Source organism: Panicum virgatum, chromosome 6K, assembly GCF_016808335.1.
Source record: "Panicum virgatum strain AP13 chromosome 6K, P.virgatum_v5, whole genome shotgun sequence".
Classification (NCBI taxonomy): Eukaryota; Viridiplantae; Streptophyta; class Magnoliopsida; order Poales; family Poaceae; genus Panicum; species Panicum virgatum.
Window position 1 is genome coordinate 13,429,445 of NC_053141.1, and position 21,945 is coordinate 13,451,389.

At 43.5% G+C, this 21,945-nt stretch overlaps 1 protein-coding gene across 1 annotated transcript; it reads right to left on the reverse strand.

Moving 5' to 3' along the window:
- Positions 1–969: 969 nt before the first annotated feature.
- LOC120713934 (BTB/POZ and MATH domain-containing protein 1-like) lies at positions 970–2,472 on the reverse strand. Its single transcript, XM_039999888.1, has 2 exons — positions 2,383–2,472; positions 970–2,289 (listed from the first exon to the last, which is right to left on the reverse strand). The coding sequence occupies exon 2, from the start codon at positions 2,193–2,195 to the stop codon at positions 1,125–1,127; it is 1,071 nt and encodes a 356-aa protein (XP_039855822.1). The 5' UTR covers positions 2,196–2,289; positions 2,383–2,472; the 3' UTR covers positions 970–1,124.
- Positions 2,473–21,945: the final 19,473 nt, after the last annotated feature.

Below are 21,945 nucleotides of genomic sequence, written 5' to 3' on the forward strand. Positions count from 1 at the left end.
ATCTTTATTTATTTTTAAGGCGAATAAAGTTTTCACCTAAGTTTGATTTCGTCCGTCTTGTATTATTGATAGTTAGGCCTTAGTCCATTCCGTATGCGAGTCGAGCCAACCCCCTCCGGCCACAACTTGATAATGCAAATCCCTACAAATTAATGCGTGGTCACCAATACGTATCCGATAGTTATACTAACTTTATCTGTAGCAACGCACGGGCATAATTGCCTAGTGCATCTATAAAACCCACTAGATCTAAATTAGATTCAATATTTTTTGAGAAATATTTTAACATTTTGACATAATAGATTCAACAGCTTTTATAAACTACTCCTTTTAAGTTCACCAATTGTCTCGTGCAGCACAACTACTCCTTCCAGTATATATGTGTCACACACCAAAATTTCAATTTTGGGTTGTGAATATTCTTTTGAATATAATTGTCCATCTTCTGAATATTTTAAGAATTTTCCACAATTTTCTGGCAATTATTCTCATTTTCGTAATAGATTCATCACGAGAAGTTTGTTTCATTAACTGAAAATATGAACATACTTCTCGTTTCAGTGTATACACATTCTAGAATTATGAACAGGAGTGTATACCGCAGACTTGTACCGGCAAATATTGGAGGCAAAATAAACGCCTTAAGAGTGTCAAAGTTCTCCTAGCAATGATTGTAGCCATCAATAATTAATAATATTCTATCATTATGCTAACACTGAATTATAATGGATGATTAGTGCACCATAGCATTAGAAGCAAATAGACTACTGTCTGCATGTGTCCATTATTCGTGAAAGGGTATGTACAAAGAACAGAGAGATTTTGCACACAAATAGTGACGTTATACAGTGGGAATACCAAGTATATATGGAGAAAAGTAAGCAATTCGCAGATCAAGCCGTTCAACAGATAAAGCAATGCAAGCAGACTGCTTAGAAAACTTAAATATGGATAGAGCACAGGATGAAGTTGTCTATCAAACTTGATCATTTTTAGATTCATCTAATGCTGAGTTGCTCAATGCTAAAATTATAACAAACGTCTATGGCAGAATCTCTCAAACTATTTGGTGTAATATAAGAACTAACTAACACTGATGCGCAGCGCAGCAAGATATGAGCTCCTTATGCTTTATGTAGCTTCCTTGACTTCTCAAATAAATCTACTAGTGCAGAAGGGCAGGTTGTCTTCAGATTCTTATAACCTTGGGTTGCTACCACTGAATCCATCACACTTGATGAGCTGGTGATAAACTCTAGGCAAATATCTTTAAGCCTGTCGCAGTTATGCTGATAAGCCAATGCCATTGTAGCTGATACAGTCTCCACATCAATATTCTTACGAAGAATGCTTTGGCATACCAATTTGAGCCTGTCGACAGCATATCTATCAGCAGCCACGAGCAAATGCTGGATCATTTCTCTCTCGACATCTCCATCCAGAGCATCCATGTCAGGTAAAGAATCGGTATAGATGAAATGCAGCAGGGCTCTAAAAACTTCCGGTTGCATCTCTTCGATGGTCACTAGCTGTTCCTTCGCCTCCCTCATTCGCCCAAACAGCCGCGCTTTGAAAACTGGTGACCTCATCGCAAGCACCAGCTTGTGCGCTGCAAATGTCTCTCCCCCAACAATGAATCTGACATCCACTCCCTCCTCTGCATCCAAAAAGTTCCAAAGATGCTCCCCTATGTTGGATGGCGGGACCTCAATTTCATTCAGTAACACAGGCGCAGATACATGTGGTCCTCTCCTTACAGTTGTAATGCATTGGATGGTGAGGTGATCATCCCGAAGGTACGGCGATGCTTCGAACACGCCCCGCTGCATGAAAGAGGCAGTCTGTGGAGAAAATCTGCTAAGATCACCGGAATTGAACACCCTCAGATCCGTCTTGCTCACTGACGTCGGCAGCCCGGTGGTCTGGTCGACCAGGCTCAGGTCGCAGCTGGCCCGCGCTCTGGTGTCCTTGCTCAGGAGCTCGAGGTAAACTGAGATGTAATTCATGCTGGCCGTGTGGAATCCGTCGGGGTAGAAGCGGATGGCCCAGTCGAATCCACCGACGGAGAATGTTCCTGACATGATGAACTCCCCGTTACCTATACCCCGATGCTTGCTGTAATCAAAGATCTCGAAGACATGTTTGCCTTGCTCCGTCACCGCGGTGCACGTCGACACTGTCGTGGGAGCCGTCATGTGGCCGGCGAGGTGTCGGGACTGCGACAAGGTGGGAGGCCCGAGCGGAGGAATCGGCGCGGTGGCGGCGGCAAGCCTCCAGTGCCGGCGTGCCCTAGATATCCGATTGGAACAAGGAAAAAAGAAAAGCCATGTTTCAGACGGGAATGCGAGAGTGAGAGAAGAAATCTTGTCGGATGCGACCAACCTTCAGCAGATGGCAGCAGAAGGCGGCGGTGGCGGCGGAGAAATCGCGGGGCCGGGAGAAGACGAAGAGACGACGCCAGGAGGATTCCACCAGGACTCCACGGGATCGTTTACAAAGTGGTTCTTATGTAACTTCCGGAAGATGGATAATCTATCTATATCTTTATTTATTTTTAAAGCGAATAAAGTTTTCATCTAAGTTTGATTTGGTCCGTCTTGTATTATTGATAGTTAGGCCTTAATCCATTCTGTATGCGAGTCGAGCCAACCCCCTCCGCCCACAACTTGATAACGCAAATACCTACAAATTAATGAGCGGTCACCAATACGTATCCGATAGTTATACTAACTTTATCCGTAGCAATGCACGGGCATAATTGCCTAGTGCATCTATAAAATCCACTAGATCTAAATTAGATTCAATATTTTTTGAAAAATATTTTAACATTAGATTCAACAGCTTTTATAAACTACTCCTTTTAAGTTCACCAACTGTCTCGTGCAGCACAACTACTCCTTCCAGTATATATGTGTCACACACCAAAATTTCAATTTTGGGTTGTGAATATTCTTTTGAATATAATTGTCCATCTTCTGAATATTTTAAGAATTTTCTAGAATTTTCTGGCAATTATTCTCATTTTCCCTACAGCCACTATCGGAAACTGTCTCTTTTCCTAGTGCAATCCTTTGGGCACTCAACAAACAATCAATTTGCCAAGTTTAGCATAAAAAACTTATGGAAAACATTATACACTCGGCAAATAGCCTGTATCCTATAGTGAGCTAAATCCATTTAATGGAGTGTTCTAGAATTTTTTTCGGGAGCTTCAAGTATTTTATTTGGACTCCTTGTATCCCAAACTATCTCCAAGATTTTCCTTGGAATTATTTTTTGGATTTTTGGTATATATGTTTTTTGGATAAAAGGATTCATCTAGACTTTTCTAGATTTATTTTAAGTCAAAATATATTCTGAGCAATTGAAATACTTTCTCTTTTCTCCCCGAACTGGATTGAACCGGTTTTGCCCCCCATCGAGTTCTCTACTATCTAACCATTCACCTCGATCAAATCATGCTCGAAACAGAGCCTTATCTCAGTTTTGATGTTTTTCAATGATACTGTTTTGTCATCACTGCCAGCTCTGGTGACCAGCACTATCTCTCTAAAACCCTAGTCCTAATAAGATCAACCGAACCTTGCGAAACCATAGATCAATCCGTACTGGCAGTTGTCCTTTTTCCGTTCCAAACCAATGTTCATCTTCCTCGGTCTGTTTCCACTTGTGGGGCCTGCTTGTGGGAAATGCCTGTCAGTATTTTACTATTTTAGGACACCCTATGTCTATTCTCAAGCGGGTAAATAGGCCGGGTGTATTGCAGGCTCAGGGTCGTCCTTTACTGAGCGCGAATCCCCAAACTGATGAATGACTACATGCAGGTATGATTAGTGTAAGGAACATGGCCCCATCAAACCATAGTTTGTGATTTTACTGATTGTGTGACAACATAATCAATGGGACTAATAAGTTGCAAGCTCAAGTTTGTAGAATTTTTAGGTCCCATGTATATAATCAAATGTGTCCAATTCGCCGCCGAGATATCCAAAGCATAGTGAAAAAAGTCGAGTTCAATTCACAGCCGCAATGAATTGGATAAGTATAAGTTGAAGTCATAGAACCAGTTAAACCGACGCTATGGAAAAACAATGTGTCGGTGCATTGGACAGTGCATATGGATAACAAGTGAAGAAACACCTTCAGGTTAAATCGACGGTACATCAGCAAGCGTTGGTGCATTGACCTTGGTATTGTATAGAGAGCATGTCAAGAGATCAGGAGCAAAGTCTTCAGCACTGGTTAAACCGACGGTGTGTCGGTACAAGGCGTCGGTGCAATGACGTCAACAAAAGAAGACAAAGTGAAATAGCAATGTAGCATGCCTATAGGAATGGTTAAACCGCTACTCAAGTGTCGGTTAAACCAACGGTTGGCACGTGAGCTCCAGGCAGTTGTCAGAGGTCCAATGGCTAGCTCGGAACTCAGTGTGACCGGTTGAACCACCACTAGCCACCGGTTAAACCGACGCTATGCACAGAAAAGTGGATAACGGCTAGTAACGGCTCTATTGAGTTGGAATCATATATAAGGGCCTCACCCCGTGCATTTCAAGGTTGCTGGAGTCCAGAGAAACCGCATACACATTGAAGAACGTCTCCAAGCCATGGAAGAGCATATTGATCAAATACTTAGGTTTAGCACATGCTTTGTGAGTGGGAGAGCTAGGCTAGCTCAAGATTGAGTGTGAGAGCAAGGTGTTGTACCTTGTGTGCTATGCTTGAGAGCTACTCAAGCTTGTATCTTGGTGTGCCGGCCCCTTGGAGTCTTGGTGACTCGCCGGCAAGTCAATGACCCTCCGGTTTAGTGTGCAGCGGCACCGATGGCTTTGTTCGGGGGACATGGACTGCCCCATCCTTTGTGGAGAAACTCCTTAGTGGAAAGCAGGATCAATGTGATCGGGAACTTGGCATGAGCCTTGGTGGCCTAGCCTTAGTGGCAGGTCAAGGTGTCTCCAGAAGAGACTTGGTGGCCGAGAAGCAATACTCTTGATTGAGTGCTTCAACAACGTGGACTATGGGTGGCTTAGTGCCTACTGATACCACCGGATACATCCTTGTGTTAAGAGTTTGCTTCCCTTCATCACCTCCTTACATTTTTCATATTTTGTATTGCATCTTGTGTGCTTTTACTTTCTTAGTGTAGATCAAACTAGGATTGTCTATATGTTACAAAATTCTTTTGGGGATGAGGGTTTCACACTAGACGAAATGTAGTTGCATATCTAGATAGCATTTTCTAGTTTAAATTTATGTGCTAACTAGTTGTAGCTTTAGGTTAACGTTTTAAGTTGCCTAGTTCACCACTCTCCTCGTAGGCTACAAGCTTCCGATTCCTTCCAATTATACTTTGGCTTGCCATGCATGAATGAGAGTTTTGCATTTTGCTGGCCACGATGAGCATCTCATCTATACCTTTTTTAGTTATATATGAAACAGGCAAATTAAAGCTAAAGATGGAGGGATCATGTTCTTCTCTTTGCCAAACGAAAGCTAAAGGGGAACGAAAGCTGATGGGGTGCTTTGAGACTGCCCCCACGCGGTATGCGTTTCCTTCAAGTATTCCCTGCTGCAATTCGGTAGCAGGCCAATTTGGAGGATGAATCTTCCTCGCCAGCTTGCCGCACTTAATGCTTGTACAGTATGCTCATCTAATCGTCTACTTACTGTGCCTAATATTTTCATACAATTGCGACTCATGAGCTGATGTATAGTAAATTTATGCATATTTTTATTGAATTGTGACCGTTCATCATATTATGTGTTTTATATAAATGAATAGTAGTAGATTGGCCATATAGGTAGATTTTAATCCTAGCTCTGACAGTGGCTTTAACTCACTTGTACTAATATGTGATCCTACACATGCTGATATATGGGGCCAGGGTTTGTGCACACACACGAAGGAAATGAACCCTTCGTCTCCATTTCCTTTCTGCAGCTAGCTAGAGCCTAGAGAGAGATACCATGGAGAGCAGCAGCAGCAAACAAGCAAGCGCGCCATGGAGGCCAAGGAAGTATGTCCTGGTCGGCATGGGCGTCATCCTCGGCGCGAGCGCCCTGATTGTCATCACCTCCATCATCCTCCAGCCCGCGATCATCTCCTCCTCCGCCTCCGACTTCTCCTTCCAGAAGGCTACAGACAACAGTAATAACGTCTTTGCCTTCAACCTGACGTCCCACAACCCCAGCCACCGAGCCGGGTTGGTGTATCGCTACATCTCGGTGAGCGTACAGCTGCAGCACAACGGGAACCCGAGCGTGAGGAAGACGTCGGTGCCAGCGCGCGTGCAGAACTACGGATCGGAGCTCCAACCGGAGAGGAACTCCCAACCTTGAACCTGGCCTGCGCAAAGAGCATGATCGTCGCAGACGCGTTGATACTGTAGAATCTGTAGAACTGATCGTCCAATAACGCCACTACGGCCACTGCGCAGACCATCTCCAAAAAATTGCCGATTGCTCTGCTGCGTGAATTGATCCACCTCCAGCTTGCTTTGTTCCCTCGCGTTGATTATTCCTCGATCAATCCATGAATTCAGAAGCATGTGTGCGCGCGGTGGTTTGATTATTTCAGTGTGAAACAGATATAATTAGCATTTATATATCGTGTGTTGTATTTACTATTTTACTACCTGATGATGATGTGGATTTCAGTGTGTGTGCTTGCATTGTGGCATGCATCAGAGAGGGTCATGCGTATGTGTAATACCATCCAATTAAAAGCTTAATTGATTCTTGTGTAATTCCAGCTGTCATGATTTCTAACAATATTCATTATTTGTTCAGGTACGTATTTTGCATGCATGGATAATACTCCATTCATTATAACCATCCCCGTTAATAAAGTACAAGTGAATTTTACCTAAAAAAGTATAATATTTTCCATTAAATTAAATTATATCTGGCTCCTATTCCTCGTATGCGCCTTCAGAGAACGTCCACATGAGGACACTATTGAAGTATAAGTGAATTATCCTTTATTTCCCATCGATTTAATCTTTTTGGTGTAAATGGTTGGTGCACAGTAGCTCAATCACCATTCTAGAGCGGAGCAACGGTTTGAAACAAAACAAGAATTTGAAAGGGAGAATTTGCATTGGTGCTTGGGATCTGAATGTGTGTGTAGAGGGGCGAGCGCTGAGGTGCAGGGTTGTCTAGTGGTTTTCGGTCGGTGATTGTCTCTGGAATGATTGGCAGACAACATATCTTGCTGAGGGGTTTGGTTTTCTAACATTGCCTCCCTTGGATGAGCGTGGAAGGGAGCTGTTGGAAGGGGAAGGGATCATGGGCCAGCAGAGAAAAGTTCGAGTCAACTGAGAGAGAGAAAGAAAGTGATAGAGAGCTAGAACAGGTTTGCTGCCTCGGAGTTGAGAACGAGAAAGGGACGACGGCGTCGTCCGATATGATTTTGGTGAAACGTGTAGGTGATGAGCTTTTACTTGCTTTCTAGTTGGTGGAGGATATATACCTGGATCGGTCAGGTTGAGTTTTTGGATGATTACTAGCATGGTGCCGGTGCATTGCTACGGTAATATCTATCAATTTATCGGTCTATATAGTGTTCTGTGAGAATAAATTTTATCAGGATCTATATAGGGCTATCAATTTTATGCACTTTCACTTTATGTACAAGTCATGCCATGACCGCAGGAGGCATTGATTATCCGGTTCCGATTGGAATTCCAATTAATTTGTTCGGGTTCCTATTAGAATTCCGATTGGTTTACTCGGGTTCCGATAAGGATTCAGATTTGATGAACCAAGAAAACATTTTTTGCTTTAGAAATAGCACGGATCAGAATAGGGATTAAATTTTGAACCGTCTCGCCTCCGTGAACCAAATGCGCCGTAAAAACTAGGGATATATATTGCTAGCTGATGGATCAGTTGTGACGGACTGAAAACCATGCAATATTATTGATTGATAATTGTGCGTGCAATTGCATTTTTTTAACACAACGTGACTGGTTTTAGTTTACATCGAGATACGATGATTAACACTAATTCGTGTGATGAGAAATTAATACGAACGAGTACATACATACAGCCAATAATAACATAAAAATTCATGCTTTCAGGCAGTACACCTTGAAGTTCCCAGACGACGGTTGCGCCAGCTGGGCGCTACTTAATTTTGACGTTCACCGGCTCGCACATGAACTTAACGGGGGAGGTTGCGGTGCCCAGCTTGATGTAGTTGGCTACGGACAGCTCGCCGCTCAGCACCATGACCACGCCTTCAACGACCACGCCCTCTACTGTCGCGACATTGGAGAGTTTCTCCTCGGCGTGCTTGCTGGTCACATTAACATCGTACGAGTGCACGAAATACTCCTGCTCCTCCATCTGTGACAGGGATAAGGAAGGCGGATCCAGGTCGAACTCGGCCAGGAGCGACTCGTTCATCGGCGGCGACGTGTCGTAGAGCTTGAGGTGATGTTGCTCTAGCTGATGAACACGGCCTTGCTGGGGTTGTTCGCCTCCAGGTAGAATCTGAAACTGTAGCTGTAGGTGGTGGTACCGTACCTCTGCACGAACACGTCGCTCTGAGCGATGTTGAGCTCGATCGTCGTCCCCGGCTGGAGTACCAGGAGCAGCCCCATGACGAGGACGACCGCGGCGAGCATGGTGACCACCAGTGCCAGCGCAGAGCGCGCCAAGCATAGCCACCGGAACCCAGATGAGCCGGTCTTGCACACGCTGCTGCAGTCTTCTCCTCCCGTGAGTGCCTGCTGGCGGTTGGGCGTAAAATCCGCGTTCGTTCGTTCTCTACTTATGCGATACTCCTATATTGCTGCCAGCATATGATTGTCTTTGTCTGTCGATAACAAAATGTATATTTGAGACGCACATGGCCTGGCATCATTAGTATGAAAATCCCAAAAGAGCTAAATCTGAACATCATGTGCTTATATTCTCTTCACCAAAAGAAAAGAATAAAGCAAAAGCGCACGAAATTCATGAGCGCAGCGCAGCGCGAATAAAGAGAGTAATAGACAGCTTTCAAATGAGATCCAGCTACCTTTTTGCTTTTTAAAACACACGAGGATTATATTAATCGAGCTAGCTAAAGACAGTGAGAATTAGTGCACGTTTTTACACTACTACCTTAAGCGTCCATGGAAACGATGGACACTACTACACAAAGCATTTTTAGGGGCGGGTTGCGCACCCGCCCCTAGTTTTCGCAACTAAAAATACTTTTTCCAGGAGCAGATAACGTACCCGCCTCCTGAAAATTCATTTCCTGACCCGCCCATGGAAATGCATTTGTAGGGGCGGGTCATCCCCTCACCCGCCTCTGTGAAAATGGATTTTCAGGGGCAGGTGAGGGGGTGGCCCGCCCCTAAAAATGGATTCCCAGCTCGCCAAAAAATTCACCGATTCAAATTTGAAATTTTCAATTTTGTTTTCCGCTATTTTTTAAAATTTGGATTCCCACCAATTTTGATCTATCAAGCTTGTTCGCGATCGAGACATTGAATATGTTCGATAAAAATACTTACGCATACAAAATTAAATTATATGGAAATAAAATATCATTAGAGTACATTATTAAAATGCATATTGAATATATGTTTTTCTCCTATTCCTCTCTAGGAATGCTACTAGAAGCGGCACAGTGCACTTGATTGTCCCACTCACGAAGTCAAATATATTTATCTTCTGTTTCCAATTCTTGTGCTTCATGAAAAACTTTGCCCCTCACATGCATAATGAAACGACACAAATTGTCGACTACATTTTGAAGTTTTTTCTCATGGAGCTAGCCATTGTGTTTCTCCGCGTGAATATGCAATTATTGAATCAATGGTAAAATTAAGCAAAGTGCTAGTTACAGTAAAAACAATGAACGCATATGCATCTATCCTTAATAAAGAGTAGCCCTTTACCCATTCGGTATCAATGAACGCATATGCATCTATCCTTAATAAAGAGTAACCCTTTACCCATTCGGTATCAGTAGTATATCTCCCTTGCACCCTCATATGGTCGCACATGTAGTACCCACAGAATACGGAACCCACGGGTTGCTTGTGGCACAGGAACCTTGAGCGCATAGTCATTTCCCTTGGTTTCTCGGCGGGATGAGCTCCTCCTTTATGAATGTAGAACCTAAGCCCTATTTTAAAATGAAAGAAATGGACCGTTAATTTATATATGTATACTTCTGTAGAGAAATAAGCATGATGTGCATTGGAAAAATAAGAAATTCACTCACAATTGTAGAATTTCTATCAATTCTTTGTATCTCTTGGTTGACCAATCCAAGGAGTCGAATACGAGGATTTTTGAAAGCTTTGTCTATAGATGGAATAGAATCCAGTGATTTCAGAAAAAAAATATTATGTACAATTTGTAGGCATGTATCAGAGCAATGGTTTATTATATCAAATGGTTGATATTAGACTTACTGGATGTGCTATGGTGCAAATATGACATCCATATCTTCCCATCGTGCCATCATAAGTGATATGTAGGTTGCAACCTTCTTCATGGCCTTTTCGTGAAATTTTTTTCGTTCCTTTTGTTTTTCCTTCTTTGTTTCAAATGGCTTTAGGTAGTCATCATTGTCCTTCATCCATTTTGGCCCGACATGCCTAGCCTCGCAAATCGCTAGGGGGTCAAGGTACCAGATATTTTTCTTTAAAATAATGGCATCGTTTGTTTGCATCATGTAGAATATAATGTATGACAATTAAATATTTATGCATATACAGTACTTTAGGCCGTAATATAAAACAAATTAGTATCAATGAGACACTTACATGCACCAGAGTTGAACCATTTCAACACCAAGTTTTTGGAGGCAGAATATGTGTTGGAGGTCTTCAAAATCGAGCGTGATATCAAAGACTTGTTGCTCCTTAACTCCAAATGCATCCGGAGGGTGCGGAGCATATATAGTTTTGAGCCCAAATCTACGTACCCTGTTGTAGCAATTATGCATCCTCTGCATAAAAATAGGACAATCCCTTAGTGCCCAGTACGATAGCAAGTCTTTTCCGTACTAAAACTTTATAGGAGCATCGTCTAAGTCTTGAATGTCATCAACAGCAATGTCCCTTTTGGGCTCCGTGTCACTGTGGGGCATGGAAATGCCCGACCGTCTACTGGCGTTCGAATTTCCTTGATTATCCTTTGATTATCCTTCTTTGCCCTTCCATCAGACTTCTTGTATGCAGCGTGCCATCTATTCACAATTTCTAAATCTTCCTTGTAGTTTTGGTAAGGCCGTAACACTCGAGGCAGCTCTGATCGGGCCAGCAGAGCTGGGGCCAGTAAAGTATGCTCTCGTGATCGGGCCAGTGGCAGAGCTAGTGGTGATACCGGGGCCTATGGGGATGGCTCTCATGGTAGTGGTGATCACGAGGCCGTTGGTGATGGCTCTCGTGATACTGGAGCCGTTGGTGATGGCGAAGCCTGTGGTGATGGCTCTCGTGACACTGGAGCCGCTCGTGATGCATCTTGTGGTTGTGGTGATGGCAGAGCCGGTAGTGAATGCTCTAGTGCTGCCCCTGCTCTTGTTGTTGTGGTGCAGGAGAGATAAGGTCTGGAGCAGAGAAAGGTACCTAACCAACCAGTAAGATATATCGTTTATGCCACAGAATGGTGTTGCCGACATATTCTCCAAGGCAATTCTTCCCATCTACTGTTGGGGTGTCTATCTCAGTATCCTCGTAGCTTGATTTCAAGAGTTGCTCCGCTTGTGCACATGCATATAGGGCCGGGATCGGTTTTCCCTCAAATAACCCCCTAGTTGGATGCACTTTGGCCTTGGCAACTTCCTTTGTCTTCCCAGCTCTGCCTATCGGATACAGCAACAAGCAGAGAGTAATATTCATTATAGTATCCATTGGGTATGGCTATGCTGTGGACGAGGTAGCACTGCTCTAAGCACATGCCGCACTCGTTTGGCCAAGTACATGAGGAGGCATGAACACCATCTGTTGCTGCCCCACCTCTTGCGACGGGTTGAACCAAAGTAGCCCTAACTACTGCTGCTCTGCAAATGTTGCTATGAACAAATCTTTAAACTTTGCGTGCATTGCATTCTCTGCTACTACCATGATTTCTTCTTTATAGTGGTCATGGCTCCTGTACCTAGCCCAGTCCTTCTCGAACCCATCCTTGATGCTCAACTTAGAGGATAGGGCTCTGACTCAGCCTCCATGTTCTTTGGATCCAATGGTTGTACTGAGCGCATCCTTCTCCCTATGGGGTTTGAACTTTCCTTGTTTCTAAAGCTCGGCTAGTTCTAACATCTTTTCTTCCATTGCTTCGGTCATGGGTCGATCAAACTTTGGTTTTCCTTCAACTAGCTTTAGCTTCCTTACTTGAATCAACTACCAACCACATTCGTCCAAGCCTTCAAACGGGTCGGGCTGCCCGGCAGCTATTGCCACCTCCCTTTCACACCGCCACTGGTCGACCTTCCTTTGGTACCCACCTAGCCCAAGGTGGACTTTACGTATGTTGCTCCTTGCTAGTTCACTTTTCTTCGGACTTAGGGCTAGATCTTCTTCAGTGGTCTTTTGTCGAACAAACTCTTCCTATTGTGCTGATGTCGCTGAAAACTACAAATGGCGTTAGACCCCTCTTGACGTACTGGGTATTCAGCTGGCTCTTCCATCAGCGAAATGTTTCACCCAACATCGCTTCTTTCTTCCCCTCAGGAACCAACGTCCAATTGGGGATCATTGGATCCAAAACCACCTTTGTTCTGATTATAGCATCGATGGCATTACAAAACTTTGCTATAATGTCCGGGGGATCTATGGGCTCCCCTGCCGCGCTAATTGCATGGACAATAAACTGCCATTCGGGGTATTGGTTTCTTCCTCGCTGACCTCGTTTCCTCTTGTTTTGGCTGTCAAAGGCTGTACTTGCAGGATCCGAACCCGACCTTTCATTTTTTTCCTCTGTTGGGCTAGGGGTCGGCGTTGACGCTTACTCCTTCCTATCGGTGCCGCCTACACAGATCATACGTATCGATAGGTCATTACGCATAGTCTTTGAAGTACATTCTGCCTCGTTTTAATTAATCATGTATTCATTACCTAAGGTGGTTCCTTGTTTTAATTAATCAAACGCCTCCCCTGACTATCTTTCTCTTGCTGCCACCTGTTTCCTACCCAAGCACCCTTGTCCAATCCTAGGGCCCTGCTCATCCCCAGATTCGACACCGACGTCATCGGACTCCTCGTCCCTAGATTTTTTGCCGACGTCGTGCTCATTGTCCCACTCCATCTGGAATGCAATTTGCTCGATATCATCGTCTTGAGGTGCGGTATCATCCCTTCGTGGGGAAGATGACGACGGAGGATCTATTTCCGATTTCTACATTACAAAGCCATCGAAGATAATTTGAATGAGAGATAAACGAACATTTCACATTTAATTTCATGAGCATTTCACATTTAAATTAGAATTATTTTGAATAGAAATGCTGCGATTACACATGAAGAATTTCACATTTAAGCCACTATGCAGACCTCTTACTTTGTTATAAAAAAGATTCCGCAACACTTTACAATTATAAAGTAGAAAAAGAATCCCCAATGTCCACTTATATAAATTTCACATCTAAATTACAATTATTTTGAATAAGAAATGCTAGAAATACACACATTATAAAGTAGAATGTGATTCATTAATAATACAAAATAAATAGGAAGTATACATTCAATATATACATCATTAGAGTGTCTCCAAAATTATATAAAACTTTCTAACATTCTCAAATTCAAATGGAAAAAAAGAAATAACTTCTATAATGAAAATAACATTCACCACCGGTGCATGCCTAAAACTAGCAAACATCCTTTACAAAAGTAGTAGATCTCGTCACAAAGAAGCTAACAAATTCTAGTTTGCATTTTTTATAATTTTTCTATAATTTTATATTGATTTTACAAATTTGAACTCAGGTTTTACAAATGGGTCCCTAGGTTTTGTGTTTAAGCCCCTACAAAGATCTGAATCATTACAATGTGGCCCTTGGCTGGACTTCATGGTGGGGGAGGTCATGGCCGGCCACAATCTGGTTGCTAGGATCGCCGGTGGCAATGGACAACTGAGGGAGGAGCAAGAGGAGGTCAAGATGAACCTGTACACGGATTCGGGGCGGGCGGAGGTGGCCAGAGACGGGCGGCCCATGGCGAGTAGGGCCGGCGCCAAACTCCTGCTCGGCGTGGGTCGCCGAGGGCGTGCGAATCTGGGGTGGCGGCTCGGATCCGGTGAGGGTGCGCAGAGGAGGCGCCGCAGGGGAGGTTGGGGAGGACGAGATGGTGGCGGCACCGGCAGGGTGGGGGGCGATCCCGGGGTGGCAGCGGCGGGACAGGGTGGAGGCGGTGGGGGGCTGAGGCGGAGGTGAAGGGAGGCCGGGTGGCGGCGGCGGGACGGGGTGAAGGCACAGGGAGGTCGGTGCATGAGCTGGAGCAGCAGCACCGGTGTCGAGCGGGGGCCCGGATGGCAGCGGCAGGCTGGACCAGAAGCAGGTGGTGGAGCACGAAAATTTTGGCCAGCCTGACGGTGTACTCAGCCACGAACTCGAAAATTTTGCTAAGTGTTGGAAGGAAGAGGGTATATATAGAGAGTCATTTGTAGGGGTGGATGATACCCCCACCCGGCCCCTACAAATAATTTTCCATTTTTTTGCGAAATTTTTACCATAAGCATATTGAGATATGTAGAACATAAAAAATATCAAAATCAAATTGCAGTGTATATAAGTAATAAAAGTGTTGAAACCACAATGTGTACCAATGTCACATTATTATCTTATACAACTCAAGACTAACTTTATGTTTTCCACAATCTTGAACACTAAAGGTGTTGAATTATATTTTTCGTATTTTTCTCTAGTTCTATAGGTCAATATATGCTTATGGTAAAAATTTCACATTTTTTATGTATTTTGTTATTTTATTTTAATTAAATAAATTTTTAAAATAAATTTAGAAAACTATTTGTAGGAGCGGGTGCGGGCCTCACCCACCCCCTAAAAATGAATTTGTACATTAATATCATAATCATATTGTGATATATAAAACATAAGAAAAATATCATAATCGAATTGAAGTGTATGTTATTAATATCAATTTATATGTACTGATCGCAATTATTATATGTACTAACATAAAATATAGAAAACACATTAAAAAAATAACAAGCATATATTTCAATATAAATAATGAGTACAAGTGTCATTATAGTAAGCCTGATATTCTACAATTACTTTCGCACATTAATAGTTCTCATACTTATAATTATTTCAGAATACATGAACGCATAAGATATATTTAAGTGTTAACAATTCTCGATTCGCCATCTTTTCGTGCCCAAGGCTTGTTTTCTTTTCTTATGCCTGCTTCTATAATCTTCATCTTCTGAGGTAGGTCTGTTAAGAGGTTCATCTCATCATACTGATTATATTCTTCCACATCGTCGATACCCTCAACTCCTATGATATCTTATTTTCCAGGGATGACAATGTGTTTTGTCTTCTTTGCAGGATCAGCTATGTAGAGTATCTGTGCGACCTGTGAAGCAAGTACCCATGTGTCATCTTTATAACCAATATTGTTGAGGTCGACAATCGTGAGCCTATAGCCGTCTACCTCAACACCTTTTGGGTGTTTGACCCAACGACACTGAAAGACTAGGATTTGTATATTGGAACCATTGTGCACTTTCCATATATCATCTGTGATACCGAAATATATTGTACTTTTCCTAGTTCTCTCGTCTAAGGCCTCAATATGAGCACCACTGTTCTGCGACACGGTCTTCTTGTTCTTGGTGGCGGTATAGAATAGATATCCATTAATATCATATCCTTGACATGATGTGACCTGGCTAGATGGACTAGCTGCCAATCTTTTGATCATTCGCTCCTCCACGATCTCCCCATCTGGTAGATCCAGGTCCTTCAACTAGTCAGTCGATGCTTGTGCTCTCTTATGATCCAATCATCCGAGCGGTCGTTACTTTCTGCATGAATTGTGCTCAAGTGTTCGTTGACTAAAGGTGTCATTATCATGAGGTGCTGCAAGATGCTATAATATGCTGGTTGCACATCTTTGAGTTCTTTGTCGATGAAGATTTTTCTTCCAACTGTGCCCACACCTTCCAACCTCCCCAAAAAGCGTAGAATAGGCAAACCAAGGGACACATTATCCTTTAGGTAACCTAGGCAAGACTCGATGACTTCCTCAGTATCGTATCCCTCTATAAAGGACCCCTCAGGATGAGCTCGATTCAGTACGTACTGGTTGAGAATGCATATGAAATGCTCATATGTCCACATTTTGTGTAGGTAAAGTGGACCAAGTGCCCATATCTGATCGACCATATGAATCATTAGGTATTCTGTTATATCAAAAAATCCTAGAGGAAAGCACATCTTGAGTTGCACCATAGTCTCCCTAATGAATTCTTGGAGATCCTACAATTCATCTTCATCGATTACCTTTTGTGAAATCCTATTGAAGAAGTAACACAACCGAGTGATTACCATCTTTACATATACTGGCTTGATCGCTCTGATTGCAATCGGGAGGAACACTGTCAGCAGCACATGACAATCATGACAGTTATAGCCGCATAGTGAGAGATCTTTCATCGAGACTAGTTTCCTTATGTTCGACGTGAAACGACTCGGGACTCTGATCCCTCTTAAGCTATCGTACATTGCCTTCTTCTCATCATGTGTCAAGTTGTAGCTAGCTAAGGGAGTTCATATCTGTCATTCCATTTATGCATAGGGTGAAGATCTTGTCTTATATTCATGGCTACCAAGTCTTGATGCGACTTCAAGGTATCCTTTGTTTTAGCCAATGTCTCCAAAAGGAGCCCAATTGTGTTACTAAACACATTCTTCTTCAGGTGCATACCATCGATTGCATGGCGGACCTCAAGATCCGCCCAATACGGCAAGTATTTATAGAACATGGACTATTTCTTGAATAGTACGCCATCGATAGGTGACTTATCTCTCTTTCTCTTCTTCCCATCATTCTTCTTCTTTCCATAAGTGACCTGGATGGTCCGGACCATATTGAAAACATAGTGCATGTCCCTTTGTACTAGAGCAGAATGTAATTCAAACTTGCCATCAAAAGACCTATAGAACTTACTTCGGTGCCTATCTCCTTCCACCAAGAAGCGCCTGTACCCAAGGTAAACTACCTTTGGAGAACCTTCCAGGAAAGACGATACGGTACCATCCACGCACACCATGCATCCCGTCCTACCTTTGATCTATCCTAATTAAAAGGCTGCCGTGCAAAACCATCAAAGATATCGATACCCTCCTTCCATAAAGTTTCTATCTCTTGCATCAGAGGCTCCAGAAAAACATCTATATCGATGCCAGGATGCTTGGGGCCCTGTATAAGGACTGATAAGGGGTTGTGTCCCGATCTTCCGAGAGGTATGATAAACTTGATTGGGTGGAGATCTCGACGTTGATGATCCAAGGCTCCGAGCGATCGGTTCCTCGTAATCACTACACCACTGCTCCGTTGGTTATCGTCAGTGTCACACGAATGACCTCTCCATGAAGGCTTATCCCTGCAAGCGCAATCAAGAACACAAGCAAGAACAGTAGTTGCAATCAAAACAGACTTGATTACGAGTTGGGGTCTCACAAACCGATGAACGGCGACATTGTTCCATGACAGAAATAATCTAAGCAAAACCCAACTCTATCTCGCAGCGACGGCTGAGTATAAATAGAGTTTTGGGCGTGGCTAACCCTAGAGACGCGTCCTTAAGGGACTCCAACACGATAATTGGGCCAACGGCCTGTTTAGGTGGCGCAGCACCCTGGACAGATTCTGTCCATCATCTTGCGATGCGAATTCCCATTGACTCAGAAGTCCAAATGGGTTGAAACCAATGCCATTGGAAGCCTTACGTTTTTAAGTTTCCATACATATGTGGATCACCAAATTCGGAGCCCGTTTGTGGCCTGGGCGACTAGTTTAGTGAACGCTGGTCCTAGAATCCAAAATATAGTCAAAGTCGAGTTTGTGTAGAGGTTGCAAATCAATTGGAGCACTAGGATTAATACCATACACTACCATAAATGGACTTAACTTGGTTATAGAGTGAATGGATCTATTATAAGCAAACTCAATATGCGGCCCAATGTACTAATATTTCCCATGGACCAATATGGTCAGCCCAGATATATTCATCTTGAGGGTACCCCAAGCCTCCAGGTCTTTTTTTTTTCTTTCTGTTCTGCTGATTGTTTGCTTCTTTTTGAAGCCTCTGTTGGTTGGTGCAAGCTTGCCTTTCTCATTCATGGCGGACGGGAAATCCTCAATTTTCTTCCATTTCTTGTATACGTTGGTTTTGTTAATTTGGTTTCTCGTACTTTTCTTTACCTTCCATTTTCTTCCTACCGTCACTTTCTTTACTTTTCTTCCAATTTTGCTAATCTATTTAGGAGAGATGAGAGAACCCGATGCAAACCAATTGTTGGCATGTGCAGCCTAAGTAAATACTCCCTCCGTCTCAAAAAACAAGTCATCCTAAAAATTCTAGGACAAATTAACAAGAAAGTAAAATGATCATGTTTGCCCCTATTTATTATCCATATTTAGCGCTAATTGATTCTTGCATGCACATAGAATTTCTAAATAGGGTAGGATGACTTGTTTTTTGGACAAATTTTGAATCCTAGAATAACTTGTTTTTTGGGATGGAGGGAGTAGAGAGTACCAGCCCTGAGCTTTCAAATGAGATCTAACTACCTTTCACTTTTTAAAAATAAAATAAACAAAATTTAGAAAGGGAACAGTCACGTTAGAATTGGTTCTATCCATGCATTTATTGGCGTTGGAACTAGGTATCTTTAACTTTGATTCTTGGCGTGCATCTTTTCGTTTTTCTATCTATTCTTATTATTTTATTTATATTATATATATTATATTTATATATTATTATATCCTCTAGAGTACGGATTAAGTTTTTCTAGATCCACCCAACTAAACGTCCCCCGCTAAGTAGCTAAAGCGCTATGTACCCAAAAGTATGATGTGCACTCTACCAAAAGTGTACCGACGAATAAAACTCTACCAAAATCTATGGTTCATAATCCTTGTATGATGTGCACTCGATCCAATGGCTAGTCTTGTTTGGATCATCCCTGGCTTCAACGCATCCCTTCCCGACCTCTCTCCCGCGCGATGTCCACATCATCGGACGCGGTTCGAGTCCCATCTCCTCTTCTTTTCCTTTCTCCCCCTAAATCCGGCGCTCCTTGCTGGCAAGAGCGAGCGGCGGCGCTCGGGCAGAGAATCTAGCGCTGCTAGCAGTGCGAGCGCTGCGGCTCCCTCCCTCCCCTCAGATCCTAGTAGGGTTGAAAACGGAACAGGATTTTCCCATTCTGACCAGCACCGAATCCCATATAAACCGATCGTGTACCGTTTCGGCATGGAAAAATGAGAACAGAAAAAAAACAGGAAAAACGGGAACGGAAATAGGAGAGGGCGTTTCCCGACCGTTTTCGTAGTTACTGTATTTCATCCAGGAATTCCTGCCGGTTGTTCCTATATATATAGACCTAAACCTCGTATTCAGCCCACATAACCATTTAGCCTAGCACCTCCCCCGCACTCCCTCTCGGCCCGGCCCACTCCAGCCTCCACTCCAACAAAACCCTCCAAACCCTAGTCCTTTCTCCCCGAACTGGATTGAACCGGTTTTGCACCCATCGAGTTCCCTACTCTCTAACCTTTCACCTTGATCAAATCATGCTCGAAACAGAGCCTTATCTCAGTTTTGATGTTTTTCAGTGATACTGCTTTGTCATCACTGCCAGCTCTGATGACCGGCACTATCTCTCTAAAACCCTAATTCTAATAAGATCAACCCGAACCTTGCGAAACCCTAGATCAATCTGTATTGGCAGTTGTCGTTTTTCCGGTCCAAACCAATGTTCATCTTCCTCGGTCTGTTTCCACTTGTGGGGCCCGCTTGTGGGAGATGCCTGTCAGTATTTTACTATCTTAGGACACCGTATGTCTATTCTGAAGCGGGTAAACTGGCCGGGTGTATTGCATGCTTAGGGTTATCCTTTACTGAGCGCGAATCCCCAAACTGATGAATGACTGCATGCAGGTATGATTAGTGTAAGGAACATGGCCCCATCAAGCCATAGTTTGTGATTTTAGTGATTGTGTGCCAACATAATCAATGGGACTAACAAGTTGCAAGCTCAAGTTTGTAGAATTTTTTGGTCCCATGAATATAATCAAATGTGTCCAATTCGCCGCCGAGATATCCAAAGCATAGTGAAAAAAATTGAGTTCAATTCACAGCCGCGATGAATTGGATAAGTATAAGCTGAAGTCATAGAACCAGTTAAACTGACACTTTGGAAAAATAATGTGTCAGTGCATTGGACAGTGCATATGGATACCAAGTGAAGAAACACCTTCAAGTCAAATCGACAGTACATCAGCAGGCGTCGGTGCATTGACCTTCGTATTGTATAGAGAGCATGTCAAGAGATCAGGAGCAAAGTCTTCAGCACTGGTTAAACCGACAGTGTGTCGGTACAAGGCGACGGTGAAATAACGTCAACAAAAGAAGACTAAATGAAATAGCAATGTAGCATGCCTATAGGAACGGTTAAACCGCTACCCATGTGTCGGTTAAACCGGCGGTTGGCACGTGAGCTCCAGGCAGTTGTCAGAGGTCCAACAGCTAGCTCGGAGCTCAGTGTGACTGGTTGAACCGCCACTAGCCACCGGTTAAACCGACGCTTTGCACAGAAAAGTGGATAACGGCTAGTAACGGCTCTATTGAGTTGGAATCCTATATAAGGGCCTCACCCCGGGCATTTCAAGGTTGCTGGAGTCCAGAGAAACCACATACACATTGAAGAAGTGTCTCCAAGCTATGGAAGAGCATATTGATCAAACACATAGGTTTAGCACATGCTTTGTGAGTGAGAGAGCTAGGCTAGCTCAAGATTGAGTGTGAGAGCAAGGTGTTGTACCTTGTGTGCTATGCTTGAGAGCTACTCAAGCTTGTATCTTGGTGTGCCGGCCCCTTGGAGTCTTGGTGACTCGCCGGCAAGTCAATGACCCTCCGGCTTGGTGTGGAGCGGCGCCGATGGCTTTGTTCGTGGGACATGGAGTGCCCCATCCTTTGTGGAGAAACTCCTTAGTGGAAAGCAGGATCAATGTGATCGGGAACTTGGCATGAGCCTTGGTGGCCTAGCCTTAGTGGCAGGTCAAGGTGTCTCCACAAGAGACTTGGTGGCCGAGAAGCAATACTCTTGATTGAGTGCTTCAACAATGTGGACTAGGGGTGGCTTAGTGCCTTCTGATACCACCGGATACATCCTTGTGTTAAGAGTTTGCTTCCCTTCATCACCTCCTTACATTTCTATATTTTTGCTAGTAGATTCGCTATATAGGTAGATTTTAATCCTAGCTCTGATAGTGGCTTTAACTCACTTGTACCTTCCTTGTTTCTGAAGCTTGGTAAGTTCTAACATCTTTTCTGCCACTGCTTCGGTCATGGGTCGATCAAACTTTGGTTTTCCTTCAACTAGCTTTAGCTTCCTTACTTGAATCCACTACCGGCTACATTCGTCCAAGCCTTCAAATGGATCGGGCTGCCCGGCAGCTATTGCCACCTCCCTTTCACGCTACCACTGGTCGACCTTCCTTTGGTACCCACCTGGCCCAAGGTGGACTTTATGTATGCTGCTCTTTGCTAGTTCACTTTGCTTCTGACTTAGGGCTAGAGCTTCTTCAATGGTCTTTTATCGAACAAACTCTTCCTATTGTGCTGGTGTGATGTCGCCGAAAACAGCAAATGGCGTTAGACCCCTCTGGACGTACTGGGTATTCAGCTGGCTCCACCATCGGCGAAATGTTCCACACAACATCTTTCGAGAATAATTCTTTGCTTG

Excerpts from the sequence above, each read along its gene's own strand:
- LOC120713934 (XM_039999888.1), bottom strand. The coding sequence starts at position 2,195 with ATGACGGCTCCCACGACAGTGTCGACGTGCACCGCGGTGACGGAGCAA.